General features: G+C 43.0%; 1 protein-coding gene across 1 annotated transcript; it reads right to left on the bottom strand.

Annotated features, from left to right (window-relative positions):
• Nucleotides 1-1,190: 1,190 nt before the first annotated feature.
• On the bottom strand, nt 1,191-23,283 carry LOC107302952 (transcription factor COE1). The gene is made up of 6 exons (XM_015832118.1): nt 23,150-23,283; nt 21,264-21,420; nt 20,757-20,820; nt 19,788-19,843; nt 6,579-6,652; nt 1,191-1,303 (listed from the first exon to the last, which is right to left on the bottom strand). Exons 1-6 carry the CDS (start codon nt 23,281-23,283, stop codon nt 1,231-1,233), a joined length of 558 nt encoding a protein of 185 aa, XP_015687604.1. The 3' UTR covers nt 1,191-1,230.
• Nucleotides 23,284-27,944: the final 4,661 nt, after the last annotated feature.

Below are 27,944 nucleotides of genomic sequence, written 5' to 3'. Positions count from 1 at the left end.
AGAATTTAGACATAGAGGCAATTATTGTTTTTACATCATGTTTTCTCATCACCACTACAACAGAATTTCACTTCCTTTCAGTACCACGCTGTACACTTCTAGTACAACTCAACAAAGTAATGTTTATGAATTGAACACAGTTCACAATATCTTTGATGCCTTTCCCTAACCTTATGCTCTCCAGATATTTTGGACTACAGTTCCCAGAATTCCCAGATGCCTTGGGTACAAATCTGGAAATGACAGACCCAATTCACCTGAAGGATGCCAATAAGGCAGATCTAGATAATACAACAAGAGACATTTGATTCTACACCTATCCAGCACCCTGCTTAGCTGATGGCATTCAGTCTCTGCTCTGCATGTCACCTAACTCTCACAGAGTAATTTGTGACACTGTAATAGTTTATCATATGTTTCTGTATGACAAGTTTCAATAATTAAAATGTAAAGAAGACTATTTGGTGACAGCATGGCCTAATTTGCAAGCCTGCTGCGTGCAAATTATATAGACCAACTCAGTGAATTTATTGTTCTATAGTGATTTATTCGGTCATGCCAGATTAGTAATTTAGGTTGGTTTAGAAGCCATAATAATTAAGACAGAGAAAATGAATTAATCAACTAACAATGCAATCAAAACTGCACTCAAACCAAAGAAAACAAGCTGGAGACCTTAAAGGAGAAGGGAGAGGAAAAGAGACTTGAAGTGGGGGGAGGGATCTTAAGTTTGCCGATCTCCTAATGCACAAATAAAATAAACCTTACAATGTAGATAGATTGCATCCAACAGCACTACAATAGCTAAAAAGTGATAATGCTTCAAACATTTTTCAAAGTAAAAAGTTAAATATTTATAAGCACCCAACCACATTTCATAAATCACTAACTATTATTATTTTATATTCCCAACGCTTTCCCAGGCACAGCATGCGAATCGAGGCACAGAAAGTTGCAGAGAAAAATATCCTCCACAGGAACATGAATCAGAGTTTCTCAGCAGAACCCTCCACTGAGCCTTTTCTCCCCCAGTTCCACCCCATCTGGCCTTTCCCAGAGAATCAAAACCTTGCAGGCTCACTAATTCCAAACAAACCACAAAATGACGCCCACAGACAAGCATCGCCCTTCGGCCGTTAGCAATACAGGACAGACGTTCCAGTAATAACATGGCACAACGAACAGACAAATACCCTCTCAAAATAAATCTACACCAAAGAACAGCAGCCCTTACCTGTCAATTATCACCGGATCTGAAGGAGTCTCATTTCTGTTGCCACAGCTTTTCTTGTCACAACAGCGGCTATGGAGCAAGAAGGAGAGGATTTAGTGCAGCTATTACACTCTAAAAACCATCATTACAGATACAGGAAGGATGGTATTGCTGGCTAGAGTTACCGTGCGCTCTCCCTGCCTGGAAATCAGTCAAATACAGTAGGTCACATATGGGTTAATTACTAGGTTTGACTTCTTTCACAGCTGGCACACAACTACCACATGCACGCAGAAAAGGAAAAAATGGAGGACACAACTTTTGCAGTTTCTAAGGCTAGGTTTCTAGGCTGATACTAATGGCCTCCAAGTACATCGCAGATGGTTCAAGGTGCCCTCAAACAAGGGTAGTAGCAGCCACCCACAGGGAAGCAAAAAAAAAAAAGATTCTGTGCAAAGATTTTGCCCTTCAAATCTTGAAAATATCCGGGTTTTTCCAAATGAACAGACACTGTGATTCCAAGAAATCTTTGTGAATGAAAAGAGCAAAAAGATGCCCAGAATCCTAGAGCATGAGCCAACAACTTTAAAAAGGCATAACAAATGTATCCCCAGATATATTTATTCAAACTAAAGAAAATAGTTAAATAATACAATGTAACCATGAGTGGCAGATCTGCATTTACAGTTCTGCTGCATATCATAATACAGTTCCATACATGATGTAATTCTGCTCTGACACCCCCCATCCTACCTCAAGTGCTGAAAAATGGTCAGATTGTATGGTTTGTTTGTTTTTCCCCTCATTGTTGCTATTTTCAGGAAATTACCATATTTACTTGAAAGGAAGATAAAGCTCAGTTAAACATACACACACACTGCTAAGATTATATTTTAAAAGCCTAATTTTCTACTAGTGAAGTAAAACTAAAATTAATCTGACTCCCATCATAAAGGTAAATTTATTATTATTTTTTCTTTCAGATAAATACAGTAAATGCCAGGACTAATATACCATTAGGTAAAATAAAATAAAAAACAGAATAGAATCCCTATTCGTCATCTTTTCTTTGAGACAAATAAGGGAAGACTTTAGTTTATAAATGCTAAAAAATAAGACATGAACAAAATCTGACTGGCAAAATAAATCTTGCAAAAATTAGCCCATTCTTAGAAATGCTGTAACCCTATTATAATTTTGTAATAGTTTGGATTCTCTTTTCCCATAAGATGACCCCCCCTCAACCAGGTGTCATGGCTTTTGCTTGTTGAAGATGATGGGAATTAACATCAAGAGTAGTATCTTAGGGAAAATATTAATGAACCAGAACACAAGGAAATAGTTCAGAGATATTTCACACTAGACCAGCTCTCATATCAGATGAAGCCTGAAAGTGGCTTGGAGATGAATTCCCATGCATACCAGTTGGTTTGACCTATAAATTCATATAACCTGGTAGCCAAGTTCTTCTGTCTGGAGAAGGCAGAAACTCATCCAGGCAGTCGCCAGAGTCAAGACTAATTCAAAAGCAAAGAAGAAGACAAGAGAGGAGGAGAAGGAGGTGGCAACTAAAACTTCAATATTTCTCAGAAACAAGCAAAGAAATAACAGAATAACAGATTTAGAAGGGACCTTAGGATCTTCTAGTTCAACTCCTTGCTCAAGCAGGAGATCCTATACCAGGGGTAGGCAACCTTGGCTCTTTTATGACTCATGGACTTCAACTCCTAGAATTCCTGAGCCAGTACAGCTGGCTCAGGAATTCTGGGAGTTGAAGTCCACGAATCATAAAAGAGCCAAGGTTGTCTACCCCTGCCCTATACCATTTCAAACAAATGGTTGTCTAATCTCTCCTTAAAAACCTCTAGTGATGGAGCACCCACAAATAAATAAAATAAATAAGACATGAATAATATTTTATTGTTTCAAGCAGCTTTTAAAATTCCTGATGATTGGAGAATTAATAAGTTAACAATGAATGAAAATATGAACTCCAGTTTACAGCAAACAAAGAAAAATCCATTGAGCGATCCTCTCCAGAACTTACCCATCATTTTTGTTTTAAGCAGTAAAACAGTAAGGTAGACAGGTTCTGGTTTGTACCTCATTGCAATTGTGTTATCAGTGTAGCTTTAGGAAAGTTATTTCTTTGAAAGCTGTCCCTCCATAGACATACAGTATATAACAGCTATGAAATTGTAGAAAAATAGTCATCACATTAATATGTCATTAAGAATTAAACTGAATATAGAAAATTGCAGATTTGGAGCACATTCTCATAATGGGCCAAGTGTACAGCACATTTTGTAAATAAGTATCTGAAATTATTTCTACTACCTTCCGTGCATGCAGAGTAGCATTAAGCTGACATGAGGACCTGCTCTCATTTATGACTCAAATGGGAAAGGAACTCTGGTTTACAGTGAAGCAGGATGAAATTCTAATCCAGTTTGGCTTTACAGTCAGACTCATCTATGCTTTTTCTTCTCTAACGTGTTCTTCTTTGTCTCCTTCTCTTCAGAGGATCCCTATTCGTGAATATTCCATTTTGATGATATAAACTTACAGTTTTATTACATTGTTAGTCTTGATCAAAGGCACTGTTGAAAGTTGTTTAGGAATTATGTATCTATAACAAGCTATTTTGAAGCATGGGCCTTCACTGTTTTATTTCTGGAATGAAGAAATTTCATCTTAGAGAGAGCAAGCTGTCTTTCACACCATATGGCTAATGGTAGTGCATAGCAATTAGCTGGGCTGATTAATGGGGAACAGACTCTAATTTTATGCTTATAATTGAAACTGCATTTGGACCCCTGTTGCAGATTCAGCACATCCCAATCTGCACTTACCACGGTTAGAAAGCCAGTGGCAGAAAATCTAGGGATGTGTAAGCAACAAAAACTAAGTTTCCTTATTTGTCAAAAATATGGCTGCAATACAATTGATCAGAAATATGTGGGATAACATTAGACAGCCTCATACAAGTATACTATTATGTACTTCTGTGAACATCTCTGAACACTCAAATTGAACCTAAATATTTTAAGATACTTGCTTCCTGTTTTAAGTAAATATCAGGATGGTTTTTTTTTCCATTTGCTCATATGGCTTTGCAAAGCAGAGAAAAACGGAAAGATCTATTGAAATCAGCAAAATGGATAAATGATGGCAATACTGAGTAGCAGGTTTTCAAGTCAAGAGACATCAGCAGCATTGGAACTAGTTTCCAATATAAAGGTAACTGAAATAGTCATGGATTTTCCCCTAATTGACTGCTTCTATTTCAATGCTAATTTTTGATTATATACTTCATGGCTAAGGAGTTGTTTTCTGAGTTCTTTCTAAAACTCTGTGACTATGTAAGGCTCTATATAAATGCTTAAACAAATAATAATAAACTTGGATGACACTGGAACTGCCCATTTTATGTATGTATACACTCAGACACTTTTTGACACATCTGAAATTATATATATATTGTAATATATACTTAAAAGAATTGTTGACACGACAAATGAAGATTTTTGTGTATGCTAAAATTCTATACAGAAATGATGGGAAATTGTCCTACTATCTAAAAAAAAAAAAACCCCATAAAGCAAGCTATTCTCCAATAAATGTATTCATACACTCACAATAAGTCAAATGAGGAATACTAAGACTAAGTGATTACTAGACAATTATCTCCTGGTTTTTATTAACATCAGAAACTTGGACATCTACTAAAATATTTGCCAAATATTTACCAGTTCACATTCTGCCCAATCCTTTTTCTGAGATATTAACTTATCTATCCATGTTAATGTCATCTACAGCCTTTATTGACTTTCTCCCAACCTTTCTTTTGTTCAAATTTTTCTGAACATGATAAATAATATCAAACCAAAGAATAGTGTTCCCTGTGTTGTACTTCATTCCAGGCACTGTTTAATTAATTTTACTTGTTATAGAACAACTACTAGTCAGAAATCCACCAAGATACTCCCAGGAACTTTGGACTAGAAACAGATAAGCAAGTGCAAGAATACAAGAACGTCTAAAAGAATAGAATAGAATAGAATAGAATAGAATAGAATAGAATAGAATAGAATAGAATAGAAGCTGGAAGGGACCTTGGAGGTCTTCTAGTCCAGCCCCCTGCTCGAGTAGGAGAACCTATACCATCTCAGACAAGCATAACCTTTACATAAATCCAACAACCTCTTCCCCAAGGCTTCAAAAGAGTCCGCTTGAATTGAGCAACCAAGAAACTTAAATAAACAACAAATAAAAATGTGTCTAAATATGTTATTGATATTGGTCCTATTGGATAGGAAGAAATCACAGTAACCTTATAAGCACAAAAGTCTGCAGCATCCAAGCCCTTTGAACAGCTAAAGTAGGCAGTTCCTACAGGCAGTCCTCAACATACAATCATTCATGTAACCGTTCAAAGTTACAACAGCACTGAAAAAAATTATCTACAACTGGTCCTCATACAGCATCCCCATGGTCAAGTAATCAAACTTGGGATGTTTGGCAACCAGCTTGTATTTATGATGGTTGCAGTGTCCTGGTCATGTGTCTGTGACCTTCCCAGCCATTTTCCAAGCCAAGGGAGGAACCTGGATTCACTTAATGACCACATAACTCACTTAACAACTGCACTTAAGGCTGTAAAATCAGGTACAACTGAACTAATGGCCACCTTGTTTAGCAACAGAAATTCTGGTTCCAACTGTGGTTGTGAGTCAAAGATTACCTGTATAGATCCCCTTCTATGGACCCCAGACCCTTCTTTTTACTCTGCCCCCACTAGGTCCTTCATAGTAATCTACAAGAAAACATCCCTGCAGAAAATAAGGCCATGTTCTTGTTTACCTGAAGTACTAAAGGCTGTTATGAAAGCAATGGCCTAATGGTTATGATTTTCCTAGTGAAGTTCATGTTGGATAGATGCTCATAAGTATTTGCATTTCAGATATGCGCTCTCTCTCTCTCTCTCTCTCTCTCTCTCTCTCTCTCTCTCTCTCTCTCTCTCTCTCTCCCTCCCTCCCTCCCTCCCTCCCTCCCTCCCTCTTCCTCTCTCTCTCCCTCTCTTTCTTTCTCAGCACAAACATTTTCCATGAGGATAAAGATTCCAATCACCAAATGGCACTTTTCATCATATTATTCAAGTTTAAGTTCCAATAGATCATTGAAATGAGATCATTTAGTGACACATTTCCTGCTTATTACGCTCACACTGAGCAGATTTGGGGGTTCTTCAAAGGAAAGTTGAGAATGCTTTTAAATCCAGAAACAACTTTAGATTCAACCAAGCTTTGGAGAGAGACAGTCATTTTCTCTTTGCTAATTAAGATACGACAGAGAGTTTTCTTACCTGCACATTATTTCATGGGTGAGCAGAACTCTGCACATTTCTGGATTCTTGTCTTGGCCTTCATATACTATCGCCTAGAGGAAAAAGACAGGGAAATTTTATCTGAATAGTATTTTTTTTTAGTCATTAAGTGAATGTAGTTGGAGAAAATGATCGTTGTCACAGGGCATGAATGAATAACTATGCTGCAAACCAGCAACTTTGGCTTAAACAGATGGCATCCTTGAGGAAAAAAATAAAAACACAAAAAAACCGTCTCAGGATTTGTTGCTACAGCACCCAGAAGCTGAACTGAGTAAGCTTCAATTCAGCATTCTCGCTTCTGTTTTAACCGTCACATTATGCACATCTTCTGAGCAGGCTTTTTTAGTAGTCAAGACAACCGCAATGTTCTTTTCAATAAAACATAAACTTAATAGTGTTAAAAAAAACTCGAAAGACTCAGAACATTAGAGAGACTATTCATAAAATGAAAACTGACTATATTTTTAATTCAGAAAAACATGGTTGTGTACTTAACTAGCTACAGCTTGTGTACAGAACCTGATTCACAACTCCTGTCTGGTTAAATGTGCTAACAAATTAAAGAAAACTACATTCCTATAAATGCAAATAAACAACTTCTGGAAAACAAGAGGATAAGGCAGGATAGGCAGGATAGGCCTTCTAGTGTCATATGAGCCTTGTCAATATAAGGAACTAATTTTCTAGGCCTGTGTTTCTGAACGTTGGCAGTTTGAAGAGAAGTGGACTTCAACTCCCAGAATTCCCCAGCCAACCAATTACCAAGCACAGCTAAAAAAGATAAGCTGCTCCATCTGTGGTTTGGTGATTGTCTTGGGTTAACCAGTCAAGAACTGACTGTCTTTGGGCTCCATTTTCTTCTCTTTGTATTTCTTAGCTTTATTCACTGGCAGGCAAAATTAAAAGGGGTAGGTTCCCTTGTAATATTAAGAATTCTGTTTTACTGTGATTGTGTGAACACAGCCATAGTGACCACCGTGCAAAGAAACTCTGTTGTTGCTTGTTTTGGCTTAGTCTGCAATGTGAGTTCACCCATTGGGACTTAGCACTGTCTGAGAACCAGCCATTATGGTCTGCTCAGTATGCTGTGGCTTTAAAAACTCCTACTTTAGAAGCCACAAGGTGAAAATGGACTCTCCCCCCCCCCTTAAATTCAGTTGTGAATTGGACGTTAATGCTTCCAGGGTCCCCCTGCACTCTACTATATATGAAATCAGTGGCAGAGAGAGGTTGGACTCTATGATTATATGAAATGGTCATATAGGAAGAAACGATAAACATTTTTTTAAAAAAAGAGGTCATTTAAACAGATGCAGCTTTTCCAGTGACAATTTCACTCCACAATTTACGCAACACTAGTCTACATGGCAACCACAGATTCTTCATGGGTGCTTGGATTATACACAACTCTGAACCATAACGTGGCTCTGCATACAATGTTTTGTCAGTGGGCTGGGGAAGGAGAAATCTTCCTGGCAGCCCCCCCTCCCCGCACCACCACCACCACTCGCTAGCACGGGTCACACCTGATAATTGCCAACCAAACTGCCAATAAAGAACCGAGGCAAGGGACATGGCACCTATTGGCCAAACAAAAGGAAAAGGTATTTTGCTGAAATGTCTAGCAAGCAATTTATTGGGGTCCAATAAAAAGTGGCAAACAGCTTCACGCAGGGAACACTGCTGTGCAGAGGCAGATATTTTTGCTGGGCTGAAGATCACATTTGCAATACTTAACCTTTCTTGCCATCTTGCTACCTTGTTAAAAGTCGACCATTAGTGAGCGCCTTTTTTTACTAGGATGAGCAGTTTACACTGGAAGGCCAGGCTCCTGTGTTTTTCTTTATTAGCATTCCCCAGATTTGTTATGCCAGAATAGGAAAAGGAGCCTCTTCTCAAATTCGCCCCTCCTCAAGGCAACAGATGAAGGAATACAAGCCCTGTCTATTTATACGTAAACCCGTGTTTCACAAATCACATCTTTTCAAATTTCAAATCTTTCCTAATTTGCTCACCGTTCATATGTCAACAGAAAGAGATGGCACCTTTAGGTGTGGGTTTTTCTTTCTTTATTTTTAATGCCTCCATTATAACTGCAATGACATTTATGGATCTCCAAAACACTTCAGGAATCAATCACCATATGCCATATTTCTCTAGAATGTAAAACCTGACAAAATGCCGCTTCCATCAATCCAAAATCCTACTACAGGCAGTTCTCGACTTACAACAGTTTGTTTAGTGACCATTTGAAGTTACAATGGTCCTGAAAAACGTGACTTTGGGCTGTTTTTCACACTCATGACCACTAGGGCATCCCCACGGTCACATGATCAAAATTCAGGTGCTTGGCAACTGATTCACATTTGTGACAGTCGTAGTGTCCCGGGGTCATGTGATCACCTTTTGCGATCTTCTGATAAGCAAAGTCAATGGGGAGGCCAGATTCACTTAACAACCATGTTACTAACTTAAGAACTGGAGTGATTCGCTTATCAATTGTGATCAATTGTCCCAAAGAAATGGGACAAAACTCAATAACTATCTTACTTAAGGACAGAAATTTTGGGCTCAACCATGGTCATAAGTTGAGGACTACCTGTACTATATCCAAATAATTCTCTTTCTTACATAAACCTTTAAATTAGTTGCCCTACCTGAGAACTTGTGGTCCATTCAACTGTTGAAAGGTGAATATTCCTCAAGGCTCCTATTCTTGCAAAATTCATCTAAGCTTTTTTTTTTTTTTTTTTGCCTTCTAACATATAGTGAGAATTTGGGAACCTTCATCTCTTTGTGTGTTTACATTCAGGTATTTTATAACTCAGTATAGCTGATGTTGTAGTTAGCCCTGTGGTCCTGATTGTGTTCAGCAAGGAGACCTTTTTCCATATTATCCGATGCCAACAGCATCACTCAGTCTTCTTTGGCACATCCTTGTTAAAGGAATAGAATTCTGCTTTTCAAACCAATGCCTCTGGTTATGGCCTCTTTAACATAAACAATCAATAAAACTCTCTAATACGTGTGGAGATGGGGGGAGGGTTAAATTTAAACAGCCTTGGCCAACAAGCAGAAGCATCACATAACCCATAAAATGAGGTAATTTGGCACAGCTGTGACTTTGCCATTGAAAATGCTGCCCACTGAAGGCAAGAGGATGGGGGGGGGAGGCAGCACAGCAGTCATGAATCTCAGCCAGCGAAAGTAATTGCTTAAACATAGTATTATCACACTCCAGCACAGTACACTATATTTTAATATGATTTAGTAGTGCCATAAATAATAGCACTGATGTTGCTGTAGTTTTGTACAGCACTGGATGCCAACCTTACTTTTTGAAAAGAGAAACTCAAATGCAGCCTAAACGGCAGAGAATCTGAGCACCTGAAGATGTGAGTAATCTAATTCTGTACCCTTCCAAACTTAAACAGGGTTTTCTACCTCAATATTCCATGCCATTCATTCTATTCTCAGTGTATTTAGCATTTCTTGAAACTTGCAACAGTCCCTGCCATCCTGCTGAGCTTGTTTGGAGAGTCTAACAAGGGGAGTGCAGGATCATCAGGAGCAAATGGGAAAAATCATTCCTTTGAAAGTGGCCCCTGCTCAGAATTCCCCACATTCTGAAAGCAACTGCTTGCTACATAAGTAAGAGCACATACAGAAGCACAGATAAGTTGGGATGTTGTCAGTTGAACAAGAGACCATGGTTATGGCCTCTCCTGTGACCTGTCCAGTGTGGGCAGAGGTGGTCACTGACCTCCCAATGGTAGATCCTGAGGTTCAAAGAGTTCATGGTGATCCAGCAATTGCTTGCAGAGGGGAGATTTCTAAGGTACAGCCAAAAGTTTGTGTGTAAAGGTGTTGGCATGCTTATATTATACGCTATACACCTCCAAATAAAGGAGAAACATGTAGGAGATGACCAGGCTGAGCCCAAATGAGATCTAAATCCAGCCCACCTTGAATTCCATTGACTCTTATCTACCACCAATTTGCTTTGACTGTTAGTAGTTCAGATTCTTGTAGAGAGCTTTAGCTTACAATATACCTATATATTCATTTGGACTGCCTAAACTTCTGATATTCTGCACTTGACAAAAGATCTGGGAAAATGATGAAGAAAATAAAGTTCTGCATCTAGACCACCAACATGCAAATAAATCCTATGAAAATGCTAGGAACTAGTTTCTTCTGTTGAGATTGATGCTTTTTTGTAAAATAACAATCATAACATTTTTCTTGTGCAAACGGGAATCCGGCAGGCTTATGCCAATCATTGAACACATGCCTATACGTAGTAACCTAACCCTAGTAAACAGCAAATCTTTGCCTAAAGAACTTACTTCAACACATTTTTCTATTGTACTCACTGGAAACTCTTTGATTACAATTGACTATACTTCATATCTTTAAACTACACTAGAATCCTTTAGAGCTTGTTACAGTCAGAAAAGGAATGAAGAGAAAAGGAGGGTATTATAATTGGATTCAAGTTCTTTCATTTAAAACAAAAGTTTAATTCACTCAAAGTTTGAAACCTTAAAAATATAACTAGCATAAAACTGCATTGTGCATGACCATTGTTGTGGGGCAGATGATTAAGAACTGGAGTTTGAGTGCAGGAATCAAAGAATACCACAGGTGTAATTGCAGCTGATTTATCATGTTTTCTGGGCACTGCCAAAAAGCTAACAAAGACTGAGGTGATGGCATTTTACAGTGAATAATTGATTTACATTTAATGCAGCACAGTGGGACTCTAAAGGAATTTTCCCTAAGTAAGAACTAAAGATGCTGAAGCTCCACCATTATCCATGTTCTCAGGCCGTTCTTGTTGATACAGAAGTCAATGTGAGTTTAACTGAAGCAAGTTCAACTTCCCTAGAAGCTGCAAACAAGAATGAGCAGGTTTAATTCCCTCTCTTTCTTTACTTCCCTTCTCTCCCTCCTTGGAACTGCTGTGCTTACTTAACCTCCAGGTAGCTATTTAAAAAGAAGACCTGCTAAATAACCATAATGAAGAAATGGAGTCAACAGTGTGGTTATCTAATCGCCTGTCTATTGTGTTTAACATCAGCAGTCCTTTTTCTTACGTGCAGAACATCTTTAGGCTTGTAATGCACTAGGGGCTAAGCCCTATTTCTGAGCACCAGCTATTATTGAAGCAACTGTATGAATTAAAAGGAAATGTTCGGAGGCACAAAATGAGTCCAGTTTCTAAAGGCCTTTTTATGGATAATGTACATAAAAGACTTCTAAGAGTTTTGCTTTTCCCTTGCAACAGGGAAAACCAACTATTTTTTCAATGAAAGTTTGATGAAGCTTCAGAGTGCATTCAACAATATATCTGTGAATCAAACAAGGATTAAAGGAGAGTACCTGAACTAGGTTACAAAGTGGTAATCCTCCCTCTTCTTCACATTAACATATTTTGACTTGGAGAGATGTTGGTCTGGCTGTTTTATAAATACAGAATGATTAGGGAAATGTATCCTGGCAGCAGTTTTCACAACTGCAATTGTACACTCATTTTAGCATCTTTTAGATTGCTCTTTTGATGAACAAGATGTAGAAAGTGTTGTTACTTCACTGAGACAACACCTGTATTGCATGTGAAATCTTCTGGCTGGATCCTTGACATCTCAAGATAGAGTTAAAAATGGCTTTTGTCAAAAACTCTGAAGAAATATTATATTAGCTAGAGCCAGAGTTTGATGTAATATAAAGCAACTTCTTCAAATGCATCTGCCTACATTCATTTTACTGAATGGATCTTGTATTAAATTAAGACTGGGGGACAGCAAATGTCTACTAGTCTTTCATGCTCCACTATTAAATGCATTTTTAAATCTGGGAGTTTTCAGCTACTACACTTGTAAGACCAGATAAGACTTGGTTTGGGTTTTTTCTTCTTCTTCTTCTCTCAATTCATGGAGATCAAAATCTCCCTCATTGTACTCTGTATCTTAGCTCTTAGTGATTCTTTTGCATGATTTTGTTTCTTCCCTCAAAAATACTGAGTAGTGGGGTATAATGTGACAAATGCATGTGTAACTGTTGATTAAAAGTCACTGCCTGTGCTCATGGTTGCAGAAATATACGTATTGATTTGGTTTCACAAAGGAAACAAAGGCAATTTAAATCTCAAACTTTTGCAGCTGCCAGAAAGACAGGTTCCTGTCTTGGAAGATACTAAAATATTTCTTTTCTGAAAACGTATGTTGTACTTATTGAACAAAAACTGGGTTTTTAAAATATTATTTGCTAAACATTCACCATGCTCAATTCTTTAGATCCAGTGGGAAGGTTGCCCTCAAGTCCACAAAAATGGGATGGGTACAGCTGTTACAAAGAATTAATATTTTTAAAAGAAGCTAAATGAATGAAGTGAAAGTCCCAGTGTATAAAGTTAGATTATTATTGAACTAAAAATAATTTTGCAACTAGGTACTAAACCCACATAGGTGAAGACATATGTTGTGAACTTACTTGTTTACTTCCTTTTTTTAGTTTTAATTTGTTTCACTGCACAGCCAGTGAGAATACAAGGGTACAAATGCAGCTTTGAATCCAGATTCCTTTTTACTCAAGAAATGTGCTTCCCCCATCAACAGAAAGAAGGTGAAGAATGATGGCTCCTGTCTTTCCCTGCATTCACTTGTGTTACACCAGGGGTGTCAAACTGCTGGGCCCGTGGGCCGGATGCATGATAGTGAAACCGCGCCCACCCCATTGCCGGCAATGGCAAAAAAGTCACGATAAGTCGCAACACGTCACGTGACATTGCGAGTTTGACACCCCTGTATTACACCTTCCAAAACCCATTGCATGAAATTGGGGAGGATTTTAAAATAACGTGGATTAAGGCTCAGAGGAGGGAGAACTTACAAAATGGCTCTTCTACAATTTACACAGGATCAATGATTAAGTTTAATTAAAAAGATAAAAACATTTCAACCTAAAGCAAGATAACTGTGAAGAATATTAAAAGATCTAATCCACTCCTGTTTGTTTCATTGGGACAGCTAGATGACAACCAGGGTAGCTTATTTTTAATTTTCTTTGTGGCACAATGTGAAATAGGCTTTGCTATTTTATACTCAAGCATCGCTAACTTGTTTTTAAGTATCCACTAATATTAGCCGGACTTTAGTCCTTGTGTAGATATACCTATAGACCTGTCTGTATATTTGAAGTTTTTGGTACTGTTACACTATATGGCATGCGTTGAAAACCATTTGAACAAAAGCGGAAATATGGCGGTCTGTTTCTTACCAATTTATACATCTAAGTAACCTGAGAATAAGTGCTTTTCTAGAAGGTTACAGCTCTAGGATTACTTATAGAGAAAGCAATCATGTAATTCTAAGACTTCAGATACTCAACTTCCTGCATCTTCGGCTCTGGCATTTTGGACTTGCAAGGTGTAATTAGCCATTAATGCCCCTAATTCTGATTTCTTACAGCAGACCAGCCTCCCATCATTTGCAATGAGAGTTTAATATGGGGAGCAATAAAGTGTGCCCAGATTGGGATCTAAAATATATGATGATTCTTGTTCAGCAGCACTAAACCAAAAGGTGCTAATTATTGCTTCCATTCTCCTCCTCTAACATGCCAGCCTGCTCATCAACAGGAATTCATGTGGATTAAATAAATTTCTCCCGTTCCCTCCCCCTCCTTCCCAGCCCAGCTCCACTAATATGTTCATTTTGAATGCTTCTCAAACATTTGCAGGGAAACAACTCTAGCGTAAATATCCCAGAACAAATGGCTGTATATTATACAGGAGGGAGCAGTTGGAAGCCAGACTGGGAATGCACTGAGCCATCTGGCCCAGGCAGTCTCTCCAAAATCCTCAGCTTTGTTTTCACCCCCAGACTCCAAACAACACATTTTCCACTGTGTTGAGTTTACATTTTCCCAAACACTCAGGTCCTGAGCATGCATGTAAATGTCAAGCTTCGCATTCTTCTCAGAGAAGGAAATTGAAATCACCTGCACTTCCTGCTCTTGAAGCAAAAAGGATTCAAGTCACTGCAAAATAAAAAATAAAAAATAATAACCCACCACCCTGGCTTGCCTCACCGCACAAGAGTACTGGGCTCCACAGCTCAGATCCCGAGGAGCTGTTTTCTGAGCGGATTCCTATTTTCCTCACAATCGTGCCATTTGCAATTCACTGAACAGAGTGGGGGATTCAGTATCTGTGCACTCAGGCACAACAGCTTGATCAATTTAGGTAAAAAGCAGTACTGTATTTGCATCCCTGCTGTAAATGACACAGAGGGTTTGAAGTATCAGAGATGACACGATAGAGCATCTTTGACTGCCTCACATGTTAGAAAGAAGAACATTTTGAAATCAGCTGGATTTATGTCTGTGTTTAGGCTGTGTTGGAGGGAAATCTACTTTCTGATATGGTATTTTGAAGAAAAACAAAAGAATCAGTGAGTGGTCTTGACGAGATTTCTGCCTTCACGTTATTCCAGTGCTAAGTTGGCAAGGAAGCTATTGATCTACAAAAGGGATATTTTGGTTCGCACAACTATTAAAATTTCACTCACTCTGATCCAGGTTTAAGAAAAAGAGCATATCTACAAAGACAGAGTTTACATCCATAAGCCTGAATGATCTCTCTCACAATGACAAAACTATCTCTTTTGTCTAAAATCCCAGTCAAAATTTTCTTCTGAGCTGAACTTGACTTCTAGAGGTATCACGGATACATACGTGACAGCAATGCAAAACGTACCTCTGTCAAGAAATGGCAGCCATGAAAATCTATACTGTATGAATGAATGCAGAAATGGTTTGCTGTTGCCTTCTTTTGAATTTTTTTGTTAACTTCACCATCTAGCCTACTACTACTTTGAGATTTCTAGTCTTTCCCTGTACATTCCCTCTCAGCTTCTCAAGATAAGGCCAAACTGATTCCAGTTTCCTGTATAACAGTGTTTTTCAAACTTGGCAACTTTAAAATGTATGGACCTCAACTCCTGGCATATTGGTTGAAGAATTCTGGGAGTTGAAGTCCACACATCTTTAAAAAAATGCTAAGCTTGAAAAATACTGCTATATAACATCAATGGCTGCATTCAAACATGCCAAGGCTTTTCAAGAGAATTATTTCCAGGTCTCTTCCCTAAAAGTAGCTTGCTGCAAAGATACTGACAATGTTTGTATAATATTCTTGGCTCCCCAGAACTCATTGTTTAGATAGCAGCTTCTCAAGCACAGCATTTTTCCATGATTTTCTTACAAACCGCCACAACTACAGTATCAGGCAAACAGAACAAAGAAAATAAATAAATAACACAACAGGAATGTAGCTCAACCATAAATGATAAAGTAGATGAAAATACTTTAGAAAGAAACAAATATATCCAGTTAGGGAAAAAAAGATTAATTTACAAAATCAGGTGGTTTCATGATTCACTTACCTAACTTGTGGCATAGGCCTCTGACATCACCACTACAAATTTAAAAAATAAAAACTAGTCCTTCCCTTTTACACGGGCCAGGGACCTTTGTTCACATATCCCTAGAGGCCTCTAAGAGCCCTGCCTATCTCAATCTGGCTGAATGTAAGTATGAAAATCATTAAAGCTGCACATGAAACAGTGAGTATGATCTCAAAATGTTGTTGCTGATGACATGTCACTTGCCAATACCATGCCACTGAAACCTGCCGGCTCCTGTCACCATTTCATTTACCCGCCATCTTTCCATTCCAATTTGTGCCAAGATTCAGATACTAGTATACCCCTCCTCTATGATGTTGGACAACATATAAAGTGCATTACAGTAAAAACTGAAGGAGCATCTGCCCACGCTGCATACAACTTAATTCCAAGCAGAAAGTTACTTAAGATTCTCCAAATATTCCTCGCATTCTGTTTTAAAGCCTAAGTGGCAATTTTACAATGGGACAATTGTGAACAATTCAGCAGACTCCTTGACCTGCCTTACAGATATTTCATTAACGAGGATAGAAGTTTCAAGATCTCCAGAGTATTTGAGTTTACAAAAAACAAGTCTTTTTGCTTTCTGGAAACATTAACATATCATAACACAAAGCTCCCTGATATAACCAGAAATTAACTTAAGTTGTTTTTTTTACAAAATACATATAATAATATGACAATGACAACTAAGCTCATACATTTAATAAAAATACAAAGAACATTTTTATCTATTGGCTTGGAATTCTTATCAGCCATTTCTCAATAAGGAATTTTAACCTTTTTTTAAAAAAAAAATTGTATTACTCAGCTCTGGATTTTATTCTCTAAAACCGTTATTCTGCAATCTTGTTCTGCTACCCCTTCCCCTTTTCCCCAAATCAATAATTAGTCCTAATGTTAGGGTTAAATGTAAAGTGTTTTAAAGTAAAAGGCTGGTTGCTATTAAGTGGATAATAGTTTGTATCTGAATTCCAGCTGAGATCTGGCAGTGGTTTGATCTTGTGGAAACAACAGCACAGAAGCTGTGTAACCGTGTTCCTGTTTTACTTTACCAGAAGAAATCTGCAGGTGAATTGACAACCATCCAGTCATAAAATGCTAGTAAACAGGTGTTTTAAAACTATGGTAGGCCAAATCATGACTTTCTACAGAGAAATTTAATTTTGAAAAGGAAAAAAACATTAACTCTTGAATGACTACAATTTGGAAAATGGCTCAATTATAATTTCTTTTTTAAAAAAAGGATTATGCAATTACACTCATACACAAAACAGTGAGAGGTCCTCTTTAAATACAAACTTATAAATTATTGTCATTATTGGTGCAGTTTTTTAAGATTTGTAGTTTAAGGGCTGGAGTTGTTCTGCTGTCAGTTCTTATAGATATATTCCAAAAGGATTTCTTACTAGTTTTACTAAATGTTAGAATTGCAACTGCTCCATTTCTTCCTTTTCTTTATCCTTCTATTGTAAGACAGCCATCAATGGCAGGAAAAGATGTTTCGTGAGCATCAAAGACAGCGTTCTAAAACAAACTCAACTGTTTGACCTTTCTGGTTTGGTGTCAGAAAGCTACCAAAAACAAATGAAAGTTTAGAAGGCAGAATTCTGAAACACCCAAAACCTGGCTTGTGACCATGTGTGTGAATGCAGTAAGCAAAAGAAAAAAGAAAAATAAATAAATATCACTCCATTTGTATTTTTTTTAAAAAAAAAAAAATCTGAATCAGATAAAATCGCATGATTTAATAACTTTCAGAACATTAACCTGAACTTAAACAAATCTGATCTCCCAAAAAATTAAAAATTATCAAATCTTAAAAAAAACATAAAATGTTCTTAATTTAAAAAAAAAGATACACTGTACAACAATACTTGGATTCAAAGGAATAAAATGATCTCCTTTAGTTCAATATTTTACTGTATGTCTAGAGGTGTGGAGGTTTTGTGTTGTTGTTGTTTTTTTAAACACGAAACCACAATTGTAGGGCACCGAGAGTGAACATGCAATAAAAATGCCATAATGAAAATTAGGCTGTATCAAAGGCAGAGCTTTTCCAATCACAAAATTACTCTGGAGCATTAAAGTTTCTAAAATAAGTGTTTATCGCCCATGACACATCCCACCGCAAATCTACCGAGATTTAATCCTTAACCCAGGAATTACAAAGGAGTAAATAAATACCGTGCGTCCTTATTTATTTAATTATCTACTCGGGCACATTTAGGTGGCTACAGTATCGCTTGGCAAGGGCGGGGGCGTTGCGTTGCTTTTCCTGGGTTTCTTTTCCACCTCTTTTCGTTCTTATAATTAAAATGCGGGGGGGGGGGGAAGAGAGAAAGAGAGAGAATTCTGTGATCTGGGAGCCTTCCGGGGAAATCAGAAGCTGTCGTTTATTTATTTATCTATTTATTTATTTATTTATTTGGTAAACAGCTACCGGGTCTAATTAAACCTTAGGAAGGGGAGGGGAGGAGCAAGAGGAGGGTAAGGCAGGCAAAATGAATACCGTTTGCCCAAAAGTAATTCCTCCCTGCGCGCCCGCCCGCGCGCGCGCAGTGTAATCGGATCTCAGCTGCTGCTTGGCCCTCGCCCACTGAAGGGGGCTTGGCGAGAGCCACGGTGATCCTGTACCTTTAAGACCGCGGTTGGTTCACCCCGCCCTGGCTCCTGGCCAATCTAAAACCGAGCACAGGAGGCGCTTCCCCCTAAAGCTCCGCCAAGGTCCAATTCAGCCAGGGCTGCCGCCTCAACTGAGGGAGTCGCTCAAGGCGATAAATCAATGCAAACGCACACGGCTGTGTGTGTGTGTGTGTTTTGTTATTGTTGTTTTGTTTTGTTTTAAAGAGTCGATTTGAGTAACGATCCGCTAGGAGGAAAGCTGCGTTCCTCTCCGCTCGCCTCGACTCGCTGCGCCTTTTTTTTTTTTTTTTTTTTTTTTGCATCCATCGTCCGAGATTTGCAAGGAGGCTGGGAATTTGGAGGGGCTGGGAGACCTCTGGATGAAACTGGGAAGGAAGGGGGGGTGGGGAGCCCTTTCTCCCCGACTGAAGAGGAAGAGGAAGAGGAGGAGGCGGTTCTGAAAACTCTTGCCGCTTCTTTTTCTCTCTCGCAAGCGAGAGGGAATTGGGGAAGGGGGGGGGGTGTTGGTCCAACTCTGAACCCTGCGGTTTAGCAACGGCGTTTAAGGCTGAAATGCCGCTCGGGAATACCTTGGCAAGGACATCTTTGAAAACAAACCCCGCCAAACCTGGCAAGAAGCGAACAGGACGGGGAGCCGAACGGGATCTAAGGGAGGGAAGGAGGAGAAGAAACGATCCGATCGGACTTCGTGAGCGCGCCCGCCCGCTCTCCCGCCCGCTCTAATCTGAGTTGTCAGCACGCTGGGTTTTCCAACAGGAAGAAGGCCGGGATGGACGGCCCGTCTCGGCGCATAAAAGGGGGCAGCCACCCGCGTTTTGGTCTTCGCTTTCCTTCTCACCCTGACTACTCGGCCTGGGCCTTCGCCTAGAGATCCCGGCGTAATCCAGATTTCGCAGCTCGCGAACTAAACCGACCGCACCGCGCCTTCCACCGCTCTCAAGCTCCTTCCAACCCGGCCTTTCGGTTTCCAGAGCCCAACTCCCCTAAACGCCTCCAGAGCCTCCCACTCGCCTCGGCTTTCTTCCACTTTGACCATTTCACAAGAAAGGGAAGGAATAGCAAGACTTACTTGTTTTGTCATGGAGTCGATTAAACGGACATAAAAATCCTGTTCGGTTCTTATCCCTGGAAGCCGGAATGGGGAGAAAGGGGAAGGGAAGAGAGAGAGGGGGAGGGAGAAAAAAAAATAGAACAATTAAGCGAAAGAACGAAAGACAAAAACTGAGAAAGCTCCTTCTTCTTTTTTCTTTCTTTTCCCCCCTAAACTTGCCAGTTACTTTGGGGTCCCGAACTACGGGAGAAGGTCTTGAAAGTTGGAAACACGTAATAATACTTCTCCATCCTCTCAAAAGCTAACCGCAAATCTATTTATTCAGAGTCAATAAACGGTCAAAACAGACCCGCCTTGCTTTCTTTAGTCCTCTGTTTTCCCCACCCCCCACCCCAGGATCTCTCATTTAACTGGCACGGAAAACGAGGTGATCCTTTTGCCCACACCAGACTTAGTGCACCCTAGTCGGTTGGACGAAGGTGAGCCTTCGCTCCCAATTTGGGGGTCGGGAGGAGGGCAAGAGAGAAAAATTGTCATCCAGGTGAAGGGGACATTCTGTTTTATTTGGATTTCCACCGAAGCAAAATTTTGGGTCTGGCAAATCTTGAAAGCATCACGGGACTGTATAGGTGTTGGGCTTCTTCCTTCTTTTTTCCTTTTTTTTGGGGGGGGGAGCTGCTTAAGGTCGGGCGGCTACCTTTGGAGAAACACTAGAGAGAAACGGAGCCGCTGTCCGAGAAATTCTGCTCAGGTTTAAAAAAGCTATCCGGTTCTGTTGCTGCTGCTGTTTCTGTTTTTTTTAAAAGACAACCGCGTCGGAGATTTCGCTCGCCCTGTCCCTTGGCTAATGCACCCCGAGCCCGGTGGGGCAAGCCTCCCCTCCCCTTTCCGTTCCCTTCCAGGCGGAAACAGACGTACTGAACGAAGGAATTCCCTGGAGATTTAAAGCCGTCCGGAGCTGTCAAGCATAGGCAGAACAAGGCTCACCGTTACTATAGAGGAGCTGCAGCCGGTAATGGATCCCGTTGTTGGTCTTTTCGCTGTTGGCTTCCTGAAGCGAAAGGACACACAAGTGTTAGGAGCAGGACCAGCAACCAGAGCAGCAAGGCGCTCCTAAAGAGCCCTAAATCCCGGCCTCGTCTCCGGTTGCTACTTATTTCTTTACTGCCCCCCCCACTCCCCTCCAGATCGGGACAGTAGTCAAAGGGGGTTGAGTTCAACCCAATCTGTTCTGGGTATGGAAAGAAGGGCCAGGAGCAGGTTGGAAAAGTGCCGGGAAGGGAAACACTTAGAGACCGGGCCGAGAAAAAAAAAAGTCAAAAGTTGGCAGATTGCTGGGCGGGGGTCGGCCAAGTGTGACTTTGAAGCGATCCCGCAGAGACCGGTCTCTCTTCTCTAGGACGGGCCCGGGCAGGAAGAGAGGGCTCCGGAGTACAAGGAAATCCATCTCTTATATCTGCTGACACGCGAGCGCCCGTTCACACATACACTTACTTTCTCCTTCTCCACGAAGCCCACGAAGGCGGTGCGCTCGATCTCCACGGGCTGCCCCTGCCGATCGTACAAAGCCAGCACGAAGTGGAAGAAGTTCGATTTCCGCAAGTTGGAAGGCGGCTGCTTCTCGAAATGAGCCCGGGCCAGGCCTACCCCGCTGCGGCCAAAGAAACCGAATTAGGCGCGCTTGCTTCGTCCCAGCCCTGCTGCTCCCCTAGCCGAGAAATTTCCCATTCGCGAGCCGGGTCGAGTCCGGCGAAAAGATACTAGCACGAGTACTTGATGCTAGGAGTCCTAGCGCCAAGCGAGCTGCTCGGTTCAACAAGCGGGGTCCTCCTAGTCAGGTCCCTAAGCCTGGGTCAATTTCATGGCTGGGGAGGCGGGGGGGGCAAGGCTCCCCAAGCTCTAAGGAAGAAACGAAGCAGGTGATTCTTCCATCACAGGGGAGAAACGGAGCTCCGCAGAGGAACCCCCCGGCCTCGGCAACCCCGAAGCAACCGCTGCCTTTCCGAACCGCCAAAACCGTCCCTGGCGAATCAACCCGGGAGGAAAAGAGGCCTTTCGCTCTCTTTTCTTTAGCTTTTTCTTTCCGACCCCTTCCCTGCTGCAGCAGCCTGAATTAGCAAGCCGAAATTGCCGGCTGCTCGAATTGCCCCGGGGGATGCTCCCGCTGCCTACCCAAGGCCAGGCTTTCGCAGGTCGGGTCACTGCGGCCTCAGCTGTCACTAACTCCGCCTGATGCCCGAAGCGCTACTCTCGCTCGCAGGAAGACCCTCTCGGATTCCAACCCGGCTCTCGTCCGGGCAGGAAACATCCCTACAAAACTTTCCCATAATTTCACGTCGGCTTTGTCCCCCGCACCACTTTCCCTTCCCGAGCAGAAGAGGCGGGGGAGGGAGGGAGGGATCCAGCCGAGCGGGACCGATGCCTTCGCGACCTGTCAAGGTGCCCAGCCGCCCGGTTCAAACTGAGGCCCTGGCTTCAACCCCAGAAAACGGGAGTTTGGGAGTAAGCATCGCGCGGAGGACAGCCGAACTTAGTTCCCGGGAGCTCTGGGCTGGAAGTGGCTGGAAAGTTGAAAAGGTCCCGGGCGTACCTTTCTTGAAAGGAATCGCTAGAGGGAAGGGACTGGCTTGTTGTCGAGGAGCAAAAATATATTATAACACCATCCACAAGCAAGCAAAGTTGTTGCGAAAGTGACAGGACACGTTGCCACCGACATTTGTTGGGTGCAACTTAAAAAGAAGGGAGGTTTTAGGAGAAGGGGGAAAATATGTACCGGTTCGGAAATGAGAAATTAATCCGGGAGGGAGAGAGAGAGAGAGATGGGAACAGCATGGGCAGCCTAATTTTGCTTTTTAATGTGAGTATCGGAAGGGTCAACATATTTGGGGGCGATTCCTGAATGAAAAACTCCATAGTCTTTGGGGATGGGGAAAAGAAGAGAGGGGGTGAGAGAGAGAGAGAGAGAGAGAGGGAAAGAAAGGGAAAGAAAGAAAGAAAGAAAGAAAGAAAGAAAGAAAGAAAGAAAGAAAGAAAGAAAGAAAGAAAGAAGAAATAGAAAGGGAAAGAAAGAAAGAAAGAAAGAAAGAAAGAAAGAAAGAAAGAAAGAAAGAAAAAGAAAGAAAGAAAGAAAGAAAGAAAGAAAGAAAGAAAGAAAGAAAGAAAGAAAGAAAGAAAGAAAGAAAGAAAGAAAGAAAGAAAGAAAGAAAGAAAGAAACTGGTTCAGCGGCTACTCGGGCCCTGAGATTAAAAAGTCATTTGGGGTCAAGGTATCGCTGGGAAGCACTGCCCACCAGCTACAGACCTGAGGCTGACTGGACCGCTGGATTTTCGAGTCAGGGAAGGCAGGCGAAGGGAGGGATGCTGCCGCGAGCTCTACCTACCTCTGCGCCGCGGTGTTTGCATCCAGGACGCCGGCTCCCTGCATCCAAGTCCTGACCGCGTTCATGCCGGCGCCCAGGGGCTCTTCCTTCATGCTGCTTCCACTCCTTTGAATACTTTCCTGAATCCCAAACATGAATTAAGGACAACCAAAACCCTCCCTTCTTCTTGAAAAAAAAAAAAAGTAGGAAAAGCAAGGAAAAACAAAAATGCAAAACACAGCCACAGCGCAGGGTGTTGACAAGAAGAAAAGCGCGGAGCGGGTCGGGGTTTTCGTTTCACTCCCCCTCTTGCTTTTTTCTTTGCTTGCTTTCTTTCTTTCTTTCTTTCTCTGGAACGGCTGCTGAATCAAAGCAAATCAGAGAAAATCAAACACAGACATTGAAGGGATCGGGGGGGTGGGGGTGGGGGGAGAAGAGAAAGAGAAGAGCGGAGGGGTGGAAAAAAATCCAAAGGGTTACAAAAAATCTCCCCCCCGGGGCCGGCTGCGGATGCTCTAGCGGGTGCCTTGACGAGCTTGTTCTTTGGAGGGTGGGCGCGAGACACCGGGTGGCCTCTTCCTCCTCCTCCTCCTCCTCCTCTTCCTCTTCCTCCTCCTCCTCCTCTTTTGCTTTACAAAAATCAGAATATGGTTTTTCTTCTTGGCTGGCTGGCCGGGATCGCGCCAGAAGTCGCAGGACGTTGCCGGCGGCGTCCCTCCCGTGCTGAAGTCCTCCCCCCTTTTGGATCGCCGAAGAAAGAAGGCAGTTTAAGAAACAATAGGTTCAACCGGCGCTGCGGCGGCGGCGGCGGCGGCGGCGGCGGAGGGGCCCTTGGTTACATCAAGTGTCATTTTCCAGTGACAAGAAAGCGGCAACTTTGCGATCCGTCCTCGGCGAGTCTCCTTCTCTCGCAGGGCTTTCCCTCCGGCCAAAGACTGGCGCTCGCCCTTTCTCTCTCCCTCTCTGGCTGCTTCTTCGCCCCCTCTCCAGCCTTCCTCCAACAGCGCAGGAAGCTTAGCTGGCTGCCGGGGAGCCCGAGAGAGAGAGAGAGAGAGAGAGAGACGGGCAGAGGAAGACACGCGGCGCGCGTACGCCGGGAAAGGTAAGCGCACCCCCCTGGGTGGCTTGAGATCCTCTTGGCTTCCTCCCCCCCCCCCTCCTCCCGGCTTAAATCGGAGTGGTTTGCAGGCTTTCTCAATGGAATCTACTTCGACTCTCTCCCCGCAGCTAAACACNTTGAATACTTTCCTGAATCCCAAACATGAATTAAGGACAACCAAAACCCTCCCTTCTTCTTGAAAAAAAAAAAAAGTAGGAAAAGCAAGGAAAAACAAAAATGCAAAACACAGCCACAGCGCAGGGTGTTGACAAGAAGAAAAGCGCGGAGCGGGTCGGGGTTTTCGTTTCACTCCCCCTCTTGCTTTTTTCTTTGCTTTCTTTCTTTCTTTCTTTCTTTCTCTGGAACGGCTGCTGAATCAAAGCAAATCAGAGAAAATCAAACACAGACATTGAAGGGATCGGGGGGTGGGGGTGGGGGGGAGAAGAGAAAGAGAAGAGCGGAGGGGTGGAAAAAAATCCAAAGGGTTACAAAAATCTCCCCCCCGGGGCCGGCTGCGGATGCTCTAGCGGGTGCCTTGACGAGCTTGTTCTTTGGAGGGTGGGCGCGAGACACCGGGTGGCCTCTTCCTCCTCCTCCTCCTCCTCTTCCTCTTCCTCCTCCTCCTCCTCTTTTGCTTTAAAAAAATCAGAATATGGTTTTTCTTCTTGGCTGGCTGGCCGGGATCGCGCCAGAAGTCGCAGGACGTTGCCGGCGGCGTCCCTCCCGTGCTGAAGTCCTCCCCCCTTTTGGATCGCCGAAGAAAGAAGGCAGTTTAAGAAACAATAGGTTCAACCGGCGCTGCGGCGGCGGCGGCGGCGGCGGCTGGAGAGGTGGCGGCGGCGGCGGCGGCGGAGGCGCCCTTGGTTACATCAAGTGTCATTTTCCAGTGACAAGAAAGCGGCAACTTTGCGATCCGTCCTCGGCGAGTCTCCTTCTCTTGCAGGGCTTTCCCTCCGGCCAAAGACTGGCGCTCGCCCTTTCTCTCTCCCTCTCTGGCTGCTTCTTCGCCTCCTCTCCAGCCTTCCTCCAACAGCGCAGGAAGCTTAGCTGGCTGCCGGGGAGCCCGAGAGAGAGAGAGAGAGAGAGAGAGAGACGGGCAGAGGAAGACACGCGGCGCGCGTACGCCGGGAAAGGTAAGCGCACCCCCCTGGGTGGCTTGAGATCCTCTTGGCTTCCTCCCCCCCCCCNCCCCCCCCCCTCCTCCCGGCTTAAATCGGAGTGGTTTGCAGGCTTTCTCAATGGAATCTACTTCGACTCTCTCCCCGCAGCTAAACACGAGCACACCAGCCCCAGTGGGCAGGGGGCGGCGCCCTGAGGGCCGGAGCCCGCCCCTGCCCTCATTTGCATAGCGTCATAACTTCCTCGGCCCCTCCACGCCCACCAATCGCCGCCGAGGACAGCCGAGACGCCGCCGACGCCGACGCCGCGGACGGGCCCCCCCCCGGGGACACGCCCCCCTCATTAGCATGGCCCAACCTCCCCGCCCCCTTTCGCCGGGGGAAGACCCGGAGAAAGTTGCGGCGCTAGGCGCGGGAAGGCGAGACGCGCTCCCGCCAGCCTGCAGGGGAAAAACGACCGGCGGACGGGGAGATCCGCGCGGGCAGGCAGAGCGGAAGGGCAGCCGCGATGAGGGCCGCCGGCAGGAGGTCGAGCAAGGAGCCTGGGGCCCGCGTGCTGGAAAGGGAGCCGCCCGAGCCGTCTTTCGGGCCGTTCTTGGGAGCGGAGCGAAGAAACAAACAAAAAAAAAGTTTTACGCGGCGGTTGAGGATCGGGCGCTTCGAGTTCCGCGACCCAAAGCCGCATCGAAGTTCCGAGGCCGGAAAGAATCTCCCGAGAAAGGCGGCGAGGAAGGAGGGGGGGGGTCGTCGGAGAGGCCGGGAGGGGGGAGAGCCGAGGGTTTTGCTGCCCGCGTGGGAATTTCGATCTCCACGCGCCCTCCCCCCCTGCGCCCTCCAAGACAGGACCGTCCGAGCGTCTAAAGATGATTCAGAATAACAGCAACAGGGATAATGATAATAATAATAATAATCCCAACGAAACACAAAGCCTTTAATTAATTAAAGCGTTTCAAGACGCGCAGCTGTCACCCACTAGGCCAGCTTTCTTTTGCAGCGGCAGAGAGACAACCTGACCTTCTTCCTTCCTGCAGACAGTGATCTGAACCCGTTTTTCAACGATCTGGAGATTAATGTACTTTATTTTTAATTCGCCAGCCGAAGAAGTCAGAAAGCACAGATGGGCAATCCCCTCCACGTACACCTACCTCTAGACTTAGAGGGCACTGTATCAAACACCGGGTTGTTTTGTCGGTTAAGGAAAAACAACACCAACTCGGTACTTTGAAGTTATTGCCACAAGGATCTGGCAATGCTTTTGATTTAAAAAAAATAATAGCGCGCTCTTTCTTCTTGCCCAACCCACGCGATGCCCGATCTCCATGCCGAAAGTCGCTTTCTGACACGGAACAGATCTTTATTTGAAAGGGATTTCAGAAATAATAATCATAATAATAATACGAACCATAATAATAAGTTAAAGAAGTGGCAGCTGTGACTTCACGTTGTTTTGAACAGAGAATAATAATATGCTCTCCGTCGTCTTTAGCAATAACAGAGGGCTATGTGATTACTCTAAAAATTGACTTTTTTTCAGCCCTTTGCTGAATTTGTCCCTTTTTGTCTATCGCAGCAAGCTGGGAGGTGCGCGACTGGCGCGAGGAGGGCTCTTCCCGCCAGAAAAGTGTTTCCCCTCGGAAAAAAAAACGATTTTCTGACCAGGGGACCGTCCTTCTGTTCTTCCTAGGCGAAACGATCGAGTTGAAAGATAGAAATGAGAGGGGCTGAAAACTCTATGCCCTGTTTTTTGCTTGCTTGCTTGCTTTCAAAAAACGCGGGAAGAAAAGCACTGAAATCAATCCACTCCAAAATAAATCGATTTGCGAAATTCTTTTCCAGTCTCCCTTTCTTTTGCGCAAACTCTCTCAAGTCCCGTGGCCACTCTCGCGCACCCTCCCACGCCACGCAAAAACGTCCCGCGGGGCGCATTCGTGCCCCGCCACCTGGAGTCTGCGCCCCCATCACGCCACTTCACTTCGGTCTCACTTGCCAAGACCATAATCTACCGCGCCTTTATTTGTTGCCGATTACATGTGGGATCTTATCCTTCCACCCCCCACTCCCGACACACCAAACTTTCCTTTTCTTTGTGTTTCCTAAAGAGAAAGGGCGAAAAAGTGCTAATAAAGCGGGGTCCCATGCTTTTGGCCCGCGTAGTCACCCCTCTCAACAAGCTTTTTAATTTCGTCGGACAAATCAAAGTAAATCCACAAATCGGCAGGAAACTGCTGTCAGAACTGGTTTTTTTTTTTCCTCCTTCCAATTAAACCCGATTGGTGTTGTATTGTTGGAAACCCTTTAAAAAACTAGCAGGATGGATGCACTTCAGACGTATAGGATCGGCGACGTGTATTTGTTTTTACTGTGATCCTAACGTGCCGTAACCAGAACCTGGCGCAAAATGGCATCCTCTAAATTTTAAGTGGGTGAATTGAACGGAGCGCACGGATATTCCACTGAAAGAATCTCTTCTTATTTCTCCAAGTATTATTAATTTCCAATAATATTATTTAACGTGGGAGGAGAAACATGGTTGCCACTGATAGCCAGAAACCCAAGCGGTCAGAAATCCTCTGCAATCTAGTCTAGATCACTTAGAGAC

This window comes from Protobothrops mucrosquamatus, unplaced genomic scaffold, assembly GCF_001527695.2.
Source record: "Protobothrops mucrosquamatus isolate PMUCROS unplaced genomic scaffold, P.Mucros_1.0 scaffold_306, whole genome shotgun sequence".
Taxonomy (NCBI): domain Eukaryota; kingdom Metazoa; phylum Chordata; class Lepidosauria; order Squamata; family Viperidae; genus Protobothrops; species Protobothrops mucrosquamatus.
This window is presented reverse-complemented; position numbering and strand designations above follow the sequence as displayed.